General features: G+C 33.8%; 2 protein-coding genes and 1 long non-coding RNA gene across 3 annotated transcripts in view; all 3 read left to right on the forward strand.

Moving 5' to 3' along the window:
- Positions 1 to 5,786, forward strand: part of LOC137634806 (ATP-binding cassette sub-family G member 1-like) — a 31,627-nt gene extending 25,841 nt beyond the window's left edge. The window contains exon 12 of the mRNA XM_068367354.1: positions 937 to 5,786. Within this exon, the coding sequence (XP_068223455.1) occupies positions 937 to 1,162 (226 nt within the window). The 3' untranslated portion in view covers positions 1,163 to 5,786. The remainder of the gene's footprint in view (positions 1 to 936) is intronic.
- LOC137634659 (uncharacterized) overlaps positions 1 to 14,836 on the forward strand; it is a 367,202-nt gene that overhangs the window by 77,216 nt on the left and 275,150 nt on the right. The gene's annotated exons all lie outside the window — the stretch shown is intronic.
- LOC137634737 (serine/threonine-protein kinase fused-like) overlaps positions 11,745 to 14,836 on the forward strand; it is a 67,803-nt gene continuing 64,711 nt past the window's right edge. Inside the window, exon 1 of the mRNA XM_068367228.1 lies at positions 11,745 to 12,003. The gene's annotated coding sequence lies outside the window, so the exon portion shown is untranslated. The remainder of the gene's footprint in view (positions 12,004 to 14,836) is intronic.

Raw genomic sequence — 14,836 nt, forward strand, 5'->3', positions numbered from 1 at the left:
AATTACCTTGATAACGCAAGAAAACCAGAGGAGGTATCAGGGATTTTTTCTCGCTGTTTTGAATTTAGTATTGAAGAGAAGAGAGCAACCTTTTTATGAGCAATTTGGATAAAGTCGTCTGATCCATTTATATTTCAGATAGCAGCGCATCACAAAGTTTCTAGCAGAAGTTAGCTAGTCCTATTTTTGCCAAGGCTTCAGATAACCTTCTGCTGAAATTCCATTCTCAGTTTGTTCAGACTTAATTTCTATTCTCATTATTTTTGCTTGACCAAAGTTAAATATCCTTTAATTATCTTGTCTAATAGCAAGCAACCCAAAGTAATACTTTGGGCACTCAAGCTCCAATGGGAGGCAAACTTTGCTGATAATCATTGTCTTCAGGGAGTACTGTATGTATTAAGCTAACCTTGTTGATTCTTTTGTCAACTTAAAAACTTATTTGATGTACAATGTCTTAAAGACGTTGTTTCTCTCTGCACACACAGCTTTTTGGACATTTATTCTCCATTATCTATGATTCTACTGTAGGTGTGAGAAAATTCACGAGGATTGTCTTTGTCGGAATACCTTCCAATTTCACTTTGTGTGTATTTGCCTAAGCGGAGCTTTACAGGTTTTTATATAATTATGACTCGATTCGGTGTCTACTTCTCATTGCAACATGCAGCTTTTCTCTACAATGTATATATATATATATATATATATATATATATATATATATATATATATATATATATACTTATATGGAGCATTATTTCATCCTACTAACTGTTTAAACCTTTTTACATAGTCTTTAACTGGTATAAAACATGAATACCAAACCTGTTTAAACAATATTCCATCTATTCCTCACCATAAATGCATTTTAAATTAGGAAAATCTTGCTTACAGTACACTTAATGTACCACTAAAATTAATTCTTCACATTTACAGGTATGGATTTGAGGGAACTCTTCTCAGTATATACGGGTTTGACAGAAAGCCACTTCACTGCTCAGAAGCTTACTGCCACTATAAATCTCCAAAAAAATTCCTTGAGGAGATGGATATAGCAGGAGCAGAATTTTGGGTAGACTTCCTGGTGCTTTTTGTATTTTTTATTACATTACGGACAATTGGTTATTTTGTACTGAGATGGAAACTTAAAGCAGAGCGCTAGTTTTGTTATTATTTATTGACTTTATTTTAGTTTGATTGGTCAAATGGTATTCTGTGAAATGCTCATGTATTAATAAAACAATGTAATTTCATGCCATTGTTTCAGTTGCTCTGTATGAAAAGTGACATTTTTGAAAACTTTTGAGAGGCAGAGCTTTCACTGTGGGTGCCTGATGTAGTGATAATTTATGAAACTGAATACTTATGACCAAACTAAAAATGTTTAGTCTTTCATGTATGTTGTCCATTTCAATTATAATTCAGTTAAAGTTTAATGAAGGACTATAGTTTAAAACTTACTACCTATAAAATCTTCCTAATAGTGGAAATACTCGGCAGTGTTAAGGAAATAAAGATGCTGGATTACACACACCTTGAAAGTTGAAAATGAAATAAAAGGTCGTCGTCTTCCAGTTGTGGCATTGTAAGAAATTGGTTTATAAGGTTCTCAGCGTTGGACTCTAATTCATTAGTGATAGTAACAAGAAATGTGATTATAAAGGTAATTAAGTTGGGGAGAAAATAGAAATGCTGGATTGAATGAATTATACTGAAAGAAACTAAAGCTGGAAAATGTTCTTGAAATAGGGGACAAATGTCTGAAAAGTTCTGCCAAGGCTTTGAGTGTACTTTCTGTCAGTGCAACTTGAGACTGAAAACCTAAACCTCAGGGTAAAGAACACTTCAAAAATAAGTGATAATCTGTGGCTAAATTAGGATACTCTGGAACCTGGCATCATTTGGTGTGTGTTGAAGTTTTCTGAGAAAATACAGAATGTGAACTGCATGTTAGATGCACTAATATCTGTTATGCATGAATCTGCACCAAGTAATTATTAAAATACATTTTAAAAGTTTTTAAACTACTGTGTAGTTAAAAAGTGACTCTTTAAATCTCAGCAATTAATAGGCTATATAAGCAGTAGTAGTTTGATCAGTACAACATTTCAAAATTCACTATAAATATTTGAATATCATTATTTGAATTTAGTGACATAAAGGAACAAGACATTAAGTTCAAGACACTGAATTTTAAATTTGATTAATGTAACAACACAATTCAAATTATTTGCTCAACCACAAAAAGTTTTATATTATGCAATGAAAAGAACAGTTTTAAATAAATCAGTTATATTACCATACATATAAGCTTGTCAGTCTGCACTAGAAACTTTTAAAACTTCTTTATTAGCTATATTAAGGATTGTAGACCTGTGCCCAGCTTAGTTTGAAAATATGGAGAGTACTTTCAGAAAACTACATAATGGATGTTTATTTTGTTTTCTTTTTTACTTGTGATAGTGTTGGTGATAAAACATCCTAGCTTGTAATCTGGATTAATTAGGGTACTGTAGAATATACCAGTGTCTAAGAGGCAATTGGTATAATAGTGCCATAATAAGAGGCAATGCAACAAATAAATGCTGTTGCATTAGATTGCTACGTAACACCAGTGTGGTAAAATTCTTTGGATACAGGACTGCTTTATGGAATGTCCTTCAAGAAGTGATAAAACAATAATGCATACAGTACACTTGAAAAGGTTGAAAGTAGTGATATTGCCAAGCAAGCAAATAAGCATATGTAAGCTGAATGCCTAATTCCCCCAAGCCTGTACAGAAATATTATCTTGAGTGGCTTGTCTTCCGTTTTTGAATCAGCTGCTTTTAAAGTACAGTTGGCAGTTTGCAAGCTTATGTATGTTGGCCTTCTCCTAAACAATATAGAGTTTTCAAATTTAGGAGTCACTTCTAGTCATCAAAAAAAGTATTCAACAGAATTTTTTAATACTGTACAGTACTGAAATCAAATGAATTGAAATAATCTGCAGCTAAATTAGAGATGCAAATTTTCACAATGCTACCTGTATTCAAAGATTTGTTACATAAGTGATAGTATTATTTTAGCTGTACTGTATTTTACAAATATGGAAACATCGTTGTCAGTCAATACTGTACATGATGTCCACTTATTGTATATACTAAACAAAAGTTTAAAACACCTGGATTATATTTTTGTTTTAAAACACCTGGATTATAGAGTTTGTTTTAAAATTTTTGTCTTAATTGGACCTAGAAACTTTTACCACATACACTGTAAAGTATTTAGAGGCCGTAGTACTCAGCCTTGTAAAACTTGACACCAAAATATGTCCGCCCTCATGCTCAGTGGGTCATAACACATGGTAGGAAAGCTGCTAAATTCACTTCAAATAGTTTTTCGTATTCTCAGGATCAGTCACATGATATTCTCATGGGTCATTTATCCTAATAATAGCAAATATTAAAAGTAAAATTTCAATTGAGCTTACTAAATACCAGCTCTGACCTCAAGAAAAGTAATATACAGTATAACTTAAAAAAAAAAGAACAAAATAAGATTTTAGAAGAAATAACTTTCGATAAAGATATTTAAAATTTTACATTCAGTAACCTCTTCATAGAGAAATTCCAAAAATTCAGTTTCAAAACCATTTACAAGAAAGAATTTCTCTTTAGAAGAACTATGTTAGAAAAGAATGCCATGTTCAATAAACTATTTGGGAAGAAATTTGGCTTCAGGTCCTACATTCGACCTTTCTTGAGCTTCTTATTTACTTTTAACCTTTATGTATAGAAATCATTGCCAGGTGGTTGTTATTATTAACTCTATGCATTGTGCCTCTCATGTATAGCATGTAAGAACTTTAAAGAACACACACACATTCTCTGGGTCCATTATTCTAGACGTGACAATTTTAGCAGATTAAAGCCATAAAGGGAGTCTTCGCAAGGCTCTTTTTTTTTCATTTTTTCTTTCATAGCTTCTGGGTAGATTTCAACAAGCATTTGTATAGCATTTGGAGCCTCTATTTTTCTGATATTTTGTTTCTGCAAGCATGTTGCATAATTCAAGAACTCTTATAAGTGAACTTGTGCCTTCTGAACTCCTTTATGAGAGGCACAATCTCTAAAAATGTCACATTTATACTTAGTCAAAATGTAGGCACTCTGTCTCATTGATAAGTAGCTGTGATGAGTGAAAGAATGCGAATGATTATCTTACGAAGTGTAAATAATTTTTTATTAGGTATGTTCACATCATCATATTCATAATAAATACTATTGGCCTAAAAAAAAAAATTATAATGATGCTATCTACAGATTCTTCTATATAAGTAAGTAAGACCATTACTAGAGTGTCAAATGGAAACCCTAAAAAAAGTTTAGAAGTGCATATAAATAGCCACTACCTATGTTTGATATGAATTAGAGTAAAGAAACCTAAGAAGTCAAATATTATTTCAGTAATTTAAAATCTGATAACGTATTAGTTATCAATATCTGGAATTTGGAATGAGAAAGGTTTTGTGACGAGCTTGTTTAAAACTTTCCGTACAGCCACTGGACATTTTAAGTGAAGTTACATATAGATACGGAGATTGTAAGCACAATATTCACTGAATTCTGTTTACTTTTCATTGCAGTTTTAAGATGCTTTTTAGTTTCATGCATCTCCAGTATTCTGAATAGAACAGTATACTGCCTTTAAATTATTTAAAGTGAAAAATAAGATTATATGAACAAAACTAAATCAAGAATTGATGGAAAACCATTGAAATATCAAGTTGAATAACAAATAAAAAAGAATCTGTACTTCAAGTTAGACACCTTTCTAATATTGCCATATCCATCCCATTGCCAAAATAGACATTTGTTCCTGCTTTGATATCCCACACAGTACAGTAATTCTTTTTGTACATTTATATAGATTGCTATTTAATGTAGTTCCAAACAGCGGATACTGTATCTTGCTATTAATTTTTACATATTTTCTTTTATTCTAGAAGCAAACTCGTCTAATACATCTAAGTGCAAAATGAAGTCAATGCCTTTTTTTACCCCCTCCTGAATGCCTGAATACAGTATTTGAAGCTATAACCCACAAAGTGTAGGTGATTCACATAGTATATTGGTCACTATCCTCAACTTAGAATCATCTTTGATCATTTGTCATTCAACGGTTTGTCAAAGAATTTTCATCCCATTTATCATTGTCATTTGGATATACCATAAATAATTTTATTACAACAGACAAAGAGTACACCGAAGAATGTGATTTGTCAACATTTAATTCCTAACCCTATACCATAAATTCTTTCCTTAAAATGTAGATATGGTAACAAGACTTTTTGTTGATTCTTTTGTATGTTATATTCCACCAATGATCTTGAAAAAATTTACAGTATAAATTATATGTATAAAATATATATATTTTTGTCTACTTTAATCTCTTCAATTTGCTGAGCATATCTTGTTTTAGTTGAGAAAAACAAGTGCAGTATACAATGTTTTCGTTATTTTTTTACAAACTATAAATAAAGCTTCTGCAATATTATTTCATGCATTGGGCACATCTTATTTCATTGTATATAATGTATAACATAGACATTGTATCAGCATCAGTATTTTTGTTAGCAGTACCTCTGTTGTTTCTTTTACAAGATTGGACACATTTATACATAAATGCAAATCTAAGATAACCAGTATTTAACTAAAAATGTGTTCACTCTTTACGAACAACTAACTGGTACTACTCTACGCAGTGCATTTATTACAATTATTAGAATAAAGTACATTATCATATTTTTGGGTATTATTTATTCCCAAGCAGAAATTGAAAAATAGGGAAACAAACCATTACTGTAATGTCTAACTTCTAGACTGCTTGACCCTTAAGAAAATATTTCAATTCCCTCATCTTCCTGATTCTGTTAAGTAGTACCATACATTTTACAAATAAAGAAATCAGGCATTATTTTTATGAAAGACCCCTCATGTTCACATTGGTTCTACGTGAAGGTGTGTCGACGTCTACCTCAAAATGAAAATTTTCTGTTCTCTCCCCTGCAAAATGCTCCCTCCTCTGGAAACCACCATAATATCTGATATTATAATAACAACTAACTAGTCATTAAAAATATATTACCTCTTGTTTTTCAGAGTTGTTGTCTAAGATGACGTCCTTATTTCGCACATCGATACAAATCTAATTTTGGTAGTTCATTGTAAATCACTATGTGATTCAAATTTTTCTCAGCTTTGTGTAAGGTAAACTGATACCAGATTGTGTATGAAGAAATGGTGTTCACTCACAATCCCACTTTGAAGCTATATCAGCTGTTAGTCGACTTCTCTAATTAGTAATTAGAATGTTTAAACGTTTAATAACACCTTTACCTTTTGCATTTAATTCAGGGTAATCTAGAGAAGACTGAGAATACTAGACTAACTTTCTAAGTTTTGCATAGCAGTTTTATTTCCTTCTTGCATAGCTTTGCTGATGGCCGAGGTAGTACTGTACAGTAGATGATTGCATCCAACCTTTTTTTAAACCTTTATGATGGCAAGAATATTTAAACAAAAACTTTTATTATAAAACTTTGGGAAGCTAAAGGTTCATGTTTTGATTGGTAATGAGCCTTGCTCAACTAGAATTTTGCCTTGTAAATTTTTCTCGGCTGCTAGATGCGTTAATGTAAGTCCCAAATTAAATCCTTTCCTAGAGAGGTGTACAATGTACAGCAACTTTGGGTTGGTAGGAAATCCAAATAAGTTAATCTTTATACCTTTCTCTCTAACATCTCAACTCTCACACTTGGAAAGCTGGCCTTCACATATGAAGGATTTCCTCAATGAAGATATTTTCCACATTAGGGAATCTCTGATAGGTTAAGTTTCTTTTTATAGTGCCGAAACAGGGAAAACAACAACTGACTTAGGACACTACTGCACGCAAAAAAGTCACCACATGACATTCAAACACTGGGGTTACAAATAAAAAAAATGTGAAAATTTTGCACCTCTGGCACCAAAATAGTACAATGCATGAAAAAAATAAATAATACAAGAATTTTGATAGAAAACATTATTCAAAATATTTTATATATAGACATTATTGCAAAAGTTATTTGAGAGAGATATTTGAAAAAAAAAAAAAACTTTTTTAAAGATAGCCACCAAATCTAGGGCAGTAGAGGGGTGCAAAATTAATTATAGAGTACTGTACAAATGTAAAACGTGCCCTTACCAGGAATGCTATGTGAAATGTTAGTAATGAGCATCACAGAAAATGAAATAATAAGACTAAAAAATGTAGAAAATTGAGTAGGCAGAAAAATTTTAGGGGAACCACCATATGCAGCAGTAGCTACTCTTAAGGGCCCTTGCACACAGGCCACTTTTTTGTGAATGGTGGCTGTTTTCTTTGATACCCACACACAGACAAATTTTTAGTAGTGGGTTGTTCACAGCTTCCCACTCAAATTTTTTGTGGCAGCCACCATCCACTGGAAAGTGTCCCTTGTACAGGCAGCCTTAGGGGCGAAATAAGAATGTCAGAAAAGAAGACTAGGATAACAGGTAGTAGATTGGCCAGGGCACTAGCCACCTATTGAGATACTACCGCTAAAGAGTTATGGGGTTCTTTGACTGGCTAGACAGTACTACATTGAATCCCTCTCTCTGGTTATGGCTTATTTTTCCTTTGCCTACACATGCACTGAATAGTCTGGCCTATTCTTTCCACAGTCTCCTCTGTCCACATACACCTAACAACACTGAGCTTACCAAACAATTCTTCTTCGTTAAAGGGGTTAACTACTGCACTGTAATTGTTCAGCTACCTACCTCTTAGCAAGGGTAGAGGAGGCTCTTTTAGCTATTTTAAGTGGCTCTTCTAGGAGAAGAACACTCCAAAATCAAACCATTGCTCTCCAGTCTTGGGTAGTGCCATAGCCTCTGTACCATGGTCTTCCACTGTCTTGGGTTAGAGTCTTGCTTGAGGGTACACTCGAGCACACTATTCTATCTTGTTTCTCTTCCGCTTGTTTTGTTAAAGTTTTTATAATTTATATAGGAAATATATATTTTGATGTTGCTGTTCTTAAAATATTTATTTTTCCTTGTTTCCTTTCCTCACTGGGCTATTTTTTGCGTTGGAGCACCTAGGCTTATAGCATCCTGCATTTCCAACTAGGGATGTAGCTTAGCAAATAATAATAATAATAATAATAATAATAATAATAGTGCCTTAGACTTTGTACGATGGCCTTCCATTGTTTTGGATTAGAGTTATCTTGCCTGAGGTTACACTCAGACACTATTCTATCTTATTTTTCATCCTCTTGTTTGTTTGAAGTTTTTATAGTTTATATGTGAAAAATTTAATTTAATGTTGCTACTATTCTTAAATATTTTGGTAAATATGATACTTTAATTACTAACGAAACTGGAATTCGCTGTAAGAAATGGTTTTGTGCTGGCTAGTTTGGTATTTTTCTCTATATGGTTAATAGGGGCAGGTTCATAATAACTTACCTATTGATCGATTAAAATGTGAAGTATGTTTTTCACTCTAAGTCCATTGTTTACATCTGAGAGATTGAAGGGGACTTATTACACATGCTTGGGTTCTGTGCATTTACAATGACGCATGTCAGTTTTTTGTTTCTCTTTTAACCAATTAACAGCTAACAAGTATATACTTCTTCGTAAGTTCCCGGATGTTGCTCAACAACAAGCCATTTTTTTCTACCCTCACTGAGGCTTACACCGCTCACCTTCAGTTTCAACTTCACTACTATCACATATAGAAGTCTCCAGGAGGGTACTTAAGTGAAGTACATCAATCTATTTCGAAATTTAGTGTGATTTCATTGATGTCGGCAATTGATTATGATGGAAATGCTCTCCATTCAGTGTAAAGCTATCGTTACTCATGTGAAATTAAAAGATATAACAGGTAAGGCATTATTTGCGACGGGAACGTGTGTCATTTTCGGAGAGCGTAATTTTTTCTATAAGAAAAAGTAGCTTTTTCCTAGGTTACATTGCCCTGTAATACAGTAAAATAATACCCCTGGGGTAGGGGTCCAGGGGCTTGCACCCCCTGGCTATGGGCTGTGACCTGGGAACTACTAGGTTGGGTTAGGTGGGTTTGTTAGGTTCTGTACCCTTTTACAAATCTCAAAAGTGATAAATAATCACATTTTGGGCTGTTTTCAGCCACTTACATGATCCATATATTTTTCCAACTGATTATCTTGTGCTTATTTTGCATTTCTGACCTTTAATATTGCTGCAAATCACTCGTGTATGACATTTCCCCCCCACCCCCCAAAAAAAACCCGGTTTCCCACTAGAGTCCCCATAATAGCCTTTATATATTGGGGTCCACCCGGTCCATAGCCTCTGTACCATGGTCTTCCATTGTCTTGGGTTAGAGTTCTCTTACTTGAGGGTACACTATTCTATCTTATTTCTCTTCCACTTGTTTTTTTTAAGTTTTTATAATTTGTATAGGAAATATTTATTCTAATGTTACTGTTCTTAAAATATTTTATTTTTCCCCTTTCCTGTTCTCACTGGGCTATTTTCCCTATCGGAGCCCCTGGGCTTATAGCATCCTGATTTTCCAACTAGGGTTGTAGCTTAGCAAGTAATAATAATAATAATAATAATAATAATAATAATAATAACTAGCTGTAATTTCAATGCAATTAGCCTACATTCAATCGCTCTAGCTACTGGGGTGGGGACGGAGTTGAGTTTTCAGTTTTCGGAATATTGGTTATGTTTTTTTTTTTTTTTAAATATACAGAGATAGTCTCTTATAAAATGTGTGGTTTTTTTTTTTTATAAAATATTCTGATTACAAAATTATTTTTATCAAGAATGCTACGCCATTAGGACGTCATAATGAGTAGGATGAACTTTAGTTTGTCGTCAAATTCCGAAATTCGCAGAACGACGGATAGGTTCATTCTGTTTGCTGGTTTGAGTCAGGTATTGAATAACACGTGCTAATATCCGATATTAAAATAACTACAATTATTATATCGAGTTTAGATAGTGAAGGAACTGCATGACTGTGATTCGTATTTTGTTACATTTCAAGTATAATGTAGTCATTCGAAGGAATAATAGTATGTTTTGCTCGGATTCTACAAGCACAAAAGACTACAACGAGGTAAGCAACCTAAACCATAATGTATCTGAGAAACAATAAAAATGTAAGTACACAAAAAAGATAAGTGGTATGTAAACCAAAAACCAAACACAATGTGCATGCGTACTTTAATTTTTCTTCCAAAGGATTTTTCCTTTATGTATTTCCCACACGTTGCCCTTCACAACTTATCTGTAAGACAGATTCCTCAAAGTAACATTAAACAATTAATTTCCATAATGATAGAATTTTAGATTAACTTCCTGGCAGATGGGACATCAATATTACAGAAGTCATCAGATATGAATTTTCTGATGGTAATAAAAAGACTAGCAAATAACAAAAGGAATTCACTTGAATTTAAAAGTTCAAATTTGCAACAAATGCTCTATGTTGAACAGGCTAGCATAAATCTCATTTTATAATTTATAGATGAAAAATCTGTTTTAATGATGTTACTATTCTTAGAATTATTTTATTTTAATTGTTCATTACTTTTCTTTCCTCACTGGGTTATTTTTTCCTATTGGAGCCCTTGGCCTTATAACGTTTTGCCTCTCCAACTAGGGTTGTAGCTTAGATGATAATAATAATAATAATAATAAAGAAAGAAAACCTTGAAGCAAATATGAGAGCCGTTACGAACCCCAAACATTGCCTTAAACAACTTGAACTGAAGTGTAAAAATAAAGTAAAACAAATAATGGAATAGCATAACGTATAAAAAGGTGACGCTATTTCATACCATCAGATGATAAACGGTTAGTTTAAGAAGTAGTGGAAGATCAAATACGAGAACCATATGGGGAATGCTTGGGAAAAAGTTTCATAGAAATATGCAATAGATATGATATTAAAAGAAAAGAAGAGTATAAAACGCAAACACCCTCCCCCCCAAAAAAAAAATAAAATAAAAAGTAAAGTGGCAAAGGAAATTAAAATAGAAATAGAAGAAAAGAAAGCAGATATGACCAAACTGAGGTTTGTGAACAGTAATGGCAGAAGAGACTACATAGGAGAACTTAACACTAATGAGGCAGTAATAGTTATGAAAACAAGGTTAAATATGCTAGAGTTAAAAGAAAATTATAGAAATAGGTATGATTAGAATAGAATGTGTGTTGTGTAGGGAGGCAGAGGATATTACTGAGCATATTTTTAACTAATGAGTAGAAAATTTAGAAATAACATAGATATAAGGAATTTAAAAACCCCAACTGAATTGGTTGCCCGGTAAATTTGATAAGTCCTAGAAGTTAGAGGTATAAATATGCAAGCTGTGCTGTCTGTGTAGTTTCCTGGTTCCTTATTGCTCACTCCACAAAATAAGTTTGGTGGCACTCTTTATCACTTTATAGATAGGTGCAAAGCTTCTAAGCTTATTCTTATTATTGTTATTAAGCTTATATTACCTTGTGCCTTAAATAAATTAATACAGTAATGAGATTTTCAATCTTTAATTTTATCCCATTCTACCTTGAAATTAGATAGGATAACACCTTGCTATCATCAGTTTTGGCAACATATTGGGCTCAGTTTGGACTTCTTAAATTCTTAGGAGGTAACTAATAATAATGAATTTTCTGCAGATTGCATCGTTTTGCACCTACTACGCTTCTAGTAGTTTGCCCACAATCAGTGTTGTGGAGAGAGCAACGAGGAACCTGGAATCTAACCAAACTGCTTGGATTTGGAAAGAATTACACAATTTACCAGGCTGCTTTCCAACAGTACATTTTAGTTTTGAAACAGTTTCCTCCTGGTTACACTTTCCACTTCTGTGACGACATTCGTAGTGTTATGAAGAGAACTTAGTATGGGGTATAATCAAGTTCCTTAGGTGCCAACATCCATGTAAGTATAGTACCCTCCATTGTAGTATCAAGTAATATTATGTGCTCTTTTCTTGAAGTGGAACTTACTGTCGTTCTTCTTTTATATAAATTTGTATACCATCTACAGGTTTCATAGTTTGGTTAGGTCTTTGTTTGAAGATCGGCGGGCACAGGTCAGGTTAAGTATATAATACAGTTCTTCAATTGATAAAATTATAGAACAACACAATACTACACTTCCAAGAAAAAAAAATTGGTAAAGTTGTATTGTATTACAGGGTGTGGAGCCTTTGTAGCGTGACGGCCAGATCCCGTAGAAAACGGGAATATTCTGAACTGTGGCCGTCGTTCTAAAAACTATTTTGGCGGGAGAAGCTAACTTAAAAAACCCACCTAACCTATGCTAAAAGCCGTATCCTTATCCAGGAGGGCTTCGCCCCCCTGGGACCCCCCCCTTACACAACAGTTTCCTTACCTATGAGTATGACGGGAGAAGCTAACTTAAAAAACCCACCTAACCTATGCTAAAAGTCGTGTCCTTACCCAGGGGGGCTGCGCCCCCCTGGAACCCCCCCCCCCCCTTACACAACATATTTAAGATCCATTGACCATTTCCAAACGTTTTTATTCTATACAAGATAACAGTCGGAGCGATAATAAGCAAATTAGGACGCTTGGCCGTAGTGCTACAAACTACCCCAGGGTGTGATTTTGAACAGAAAATATATGTTTTCCTATAGTAAATAACGTGATTTAACCGAATTTGACCTTCATTTCAACCGCAAACAAACAGATCAACCATTTTGTTAAAATACTACTTAAATATAATGACTTGTTCAAATTCGGTGTCACTTCACTCACGTATGTACTGCGAACGGTAACATTAGCAACGTTACCAACGGTAGACAACGTTACGGTGATACACAGCGTTACAGTGGAATTACTAAGGTTAGCAATGATACGGTATTATTATCGTGTGTATTTTAAAGAATTTTTCTATATACCCTTTACACAACATATAAAAAAGTACAAAAATGGTACAGAACCTAACGAACCTACCTAACCTAACCTAGAAGTTCCCAGGTCACAAACCCAATATAATTCCCTTGGTTATATCACTTCACTCACGTTACGGTAACATTAGTACTGTTACGATAACATTATATATAATGGTTCTTGTTTCGCCATTAGCTCGCTTCGCTCGCATGAAAATAAGACGTCAAGCTCGTATGTACTGGCAAGCGGTAATGTTGAGCTGTGCACGCTAACATTAGTAATTTTACGATAACATTACCAACGTTAAATATAATGGTTCTTGTTCCTCACTTACGATTACAGGAAAATAAAACATCACCCTCGTATACATTGGCAATTGGTAATGCTGAGCTTCGCACTCCAACAAAATATAATAAAACTAACACATTAAAGTTAAAGAAATTAATGACTTACTTTTATGATCGTGACATCGTAACTTAGGGGTCACAGGAGTGTTGTGACTGAGTCTGTGGTGTCTTAAGTGTTTTGCCTTAGATTATTACTGCACTTGGAACACTTTAAAAGTTGGTATATTACATTACGTGATTTAAGAAAATTATCAACATTGGAATACACCAAAATAGTTTCAAGAATGGATTACTGAAGCCGTTACAATTTTCTAATATTTAGATTGTAAAATACGTAAAAGACGACACTTGAACTAACAAAGACCTGACTTGGGCAATGGTTTCCACGGAAAAGGGCTTGTTGGAAGTTGGGGGTAGGGAAATATTAACCCCCCTGTGCAAACTTTACATACGTATGGGTTCATGATTGGTTAACGGAAAAGCAACGGAGTCTAGAGAGTAAACATGAATGAACAGAATGGGAAACTTGTCCAGAGCAAGTGTTTATGTGAAATGTAGGAGTGACAAGGTAATAACAAAATGTATAAAAGTAATATATGGAGATAAAATGGAATGTATGATAAATAATATTGGATGGGTATATAAAATGAGGTGATTTTATAAGGTATCGGATAATAAAGCGAGTAATACTGGGGTCAAACGTAATATGTATACGAGGGTATTACATAACAGAGCTGGTAGGGAGACGAACAGTTACATTTCACAATTAGAGAAGAAGAAATCCTATTAGTGGAGGAAAAGTCTCTGCGCAGGGAGGCGGGGTTTTTGCGCAGAAAGTCAAAACCTGCTATGTACAAACGTACGTACAAGAGCGTCTACAACGGGCAAGTAGAATGAGAAAAATTAAATGAAAAACATTGCTAATGTTAGCATGATACGTTAACTTTTGATCTACATTACACGTTGGCAGCACTAGTTACTGTATTTTTTCATGAGACATAGTCTTTGCAATGGCACCTCCATACACCCCAAAGTTTATCCAGCTATACTGTTTTGTATTTTACTCCGTTTATTATACATTCAAGAAGGTAATGTATAAAGAAGAAAAGGCTTGTTTTACAATTATATATTGTTTCCCCAGTATGTTTTCCCCACCCAAAAAAACCCCGAGTTCCCACTGGGGGTCCCCCATTATCGTAGGATATAGATATATGTATATTTCTGAAACTATTCATTTGCGACGGGAACGAGTGTCATTTTCGAAGAGAGCGTAATTTTTTCTATAAGAAAAAGTAGTTTTTTTCCTAGATTACATTGCCCTGTAATACACTACAATAATACCAAAAAATCAACTTCTCCTACATTAATTAGGTGCTTTCAACAAATTTGACCTTTATTTCCACTGCAAATAAACTGTTCTCCCGCTAACCCCCATCTCTTGACGGACACAGGTGGGAACCTGGAACTTTGGGTGGGCGAAAACTGAAAAAAAAATGTGATTATTCAACA

This window comes from Palaemon carinicauda, chromosome 45 (assembly GCF_036898095.1).
Source record: "Palaemon carinicauda isolate YSFRI2023 chromosome 45, ASM3689809v2, whole genome shotgun sequence".
NCBI classification, from domain to species: domain Eukaryota; kingdom Metazoa; phylum Arthropoda; class Malacostraca; order Decapoda; family Palaemonidae; genus Palaemon; species Palaemon carinicauda.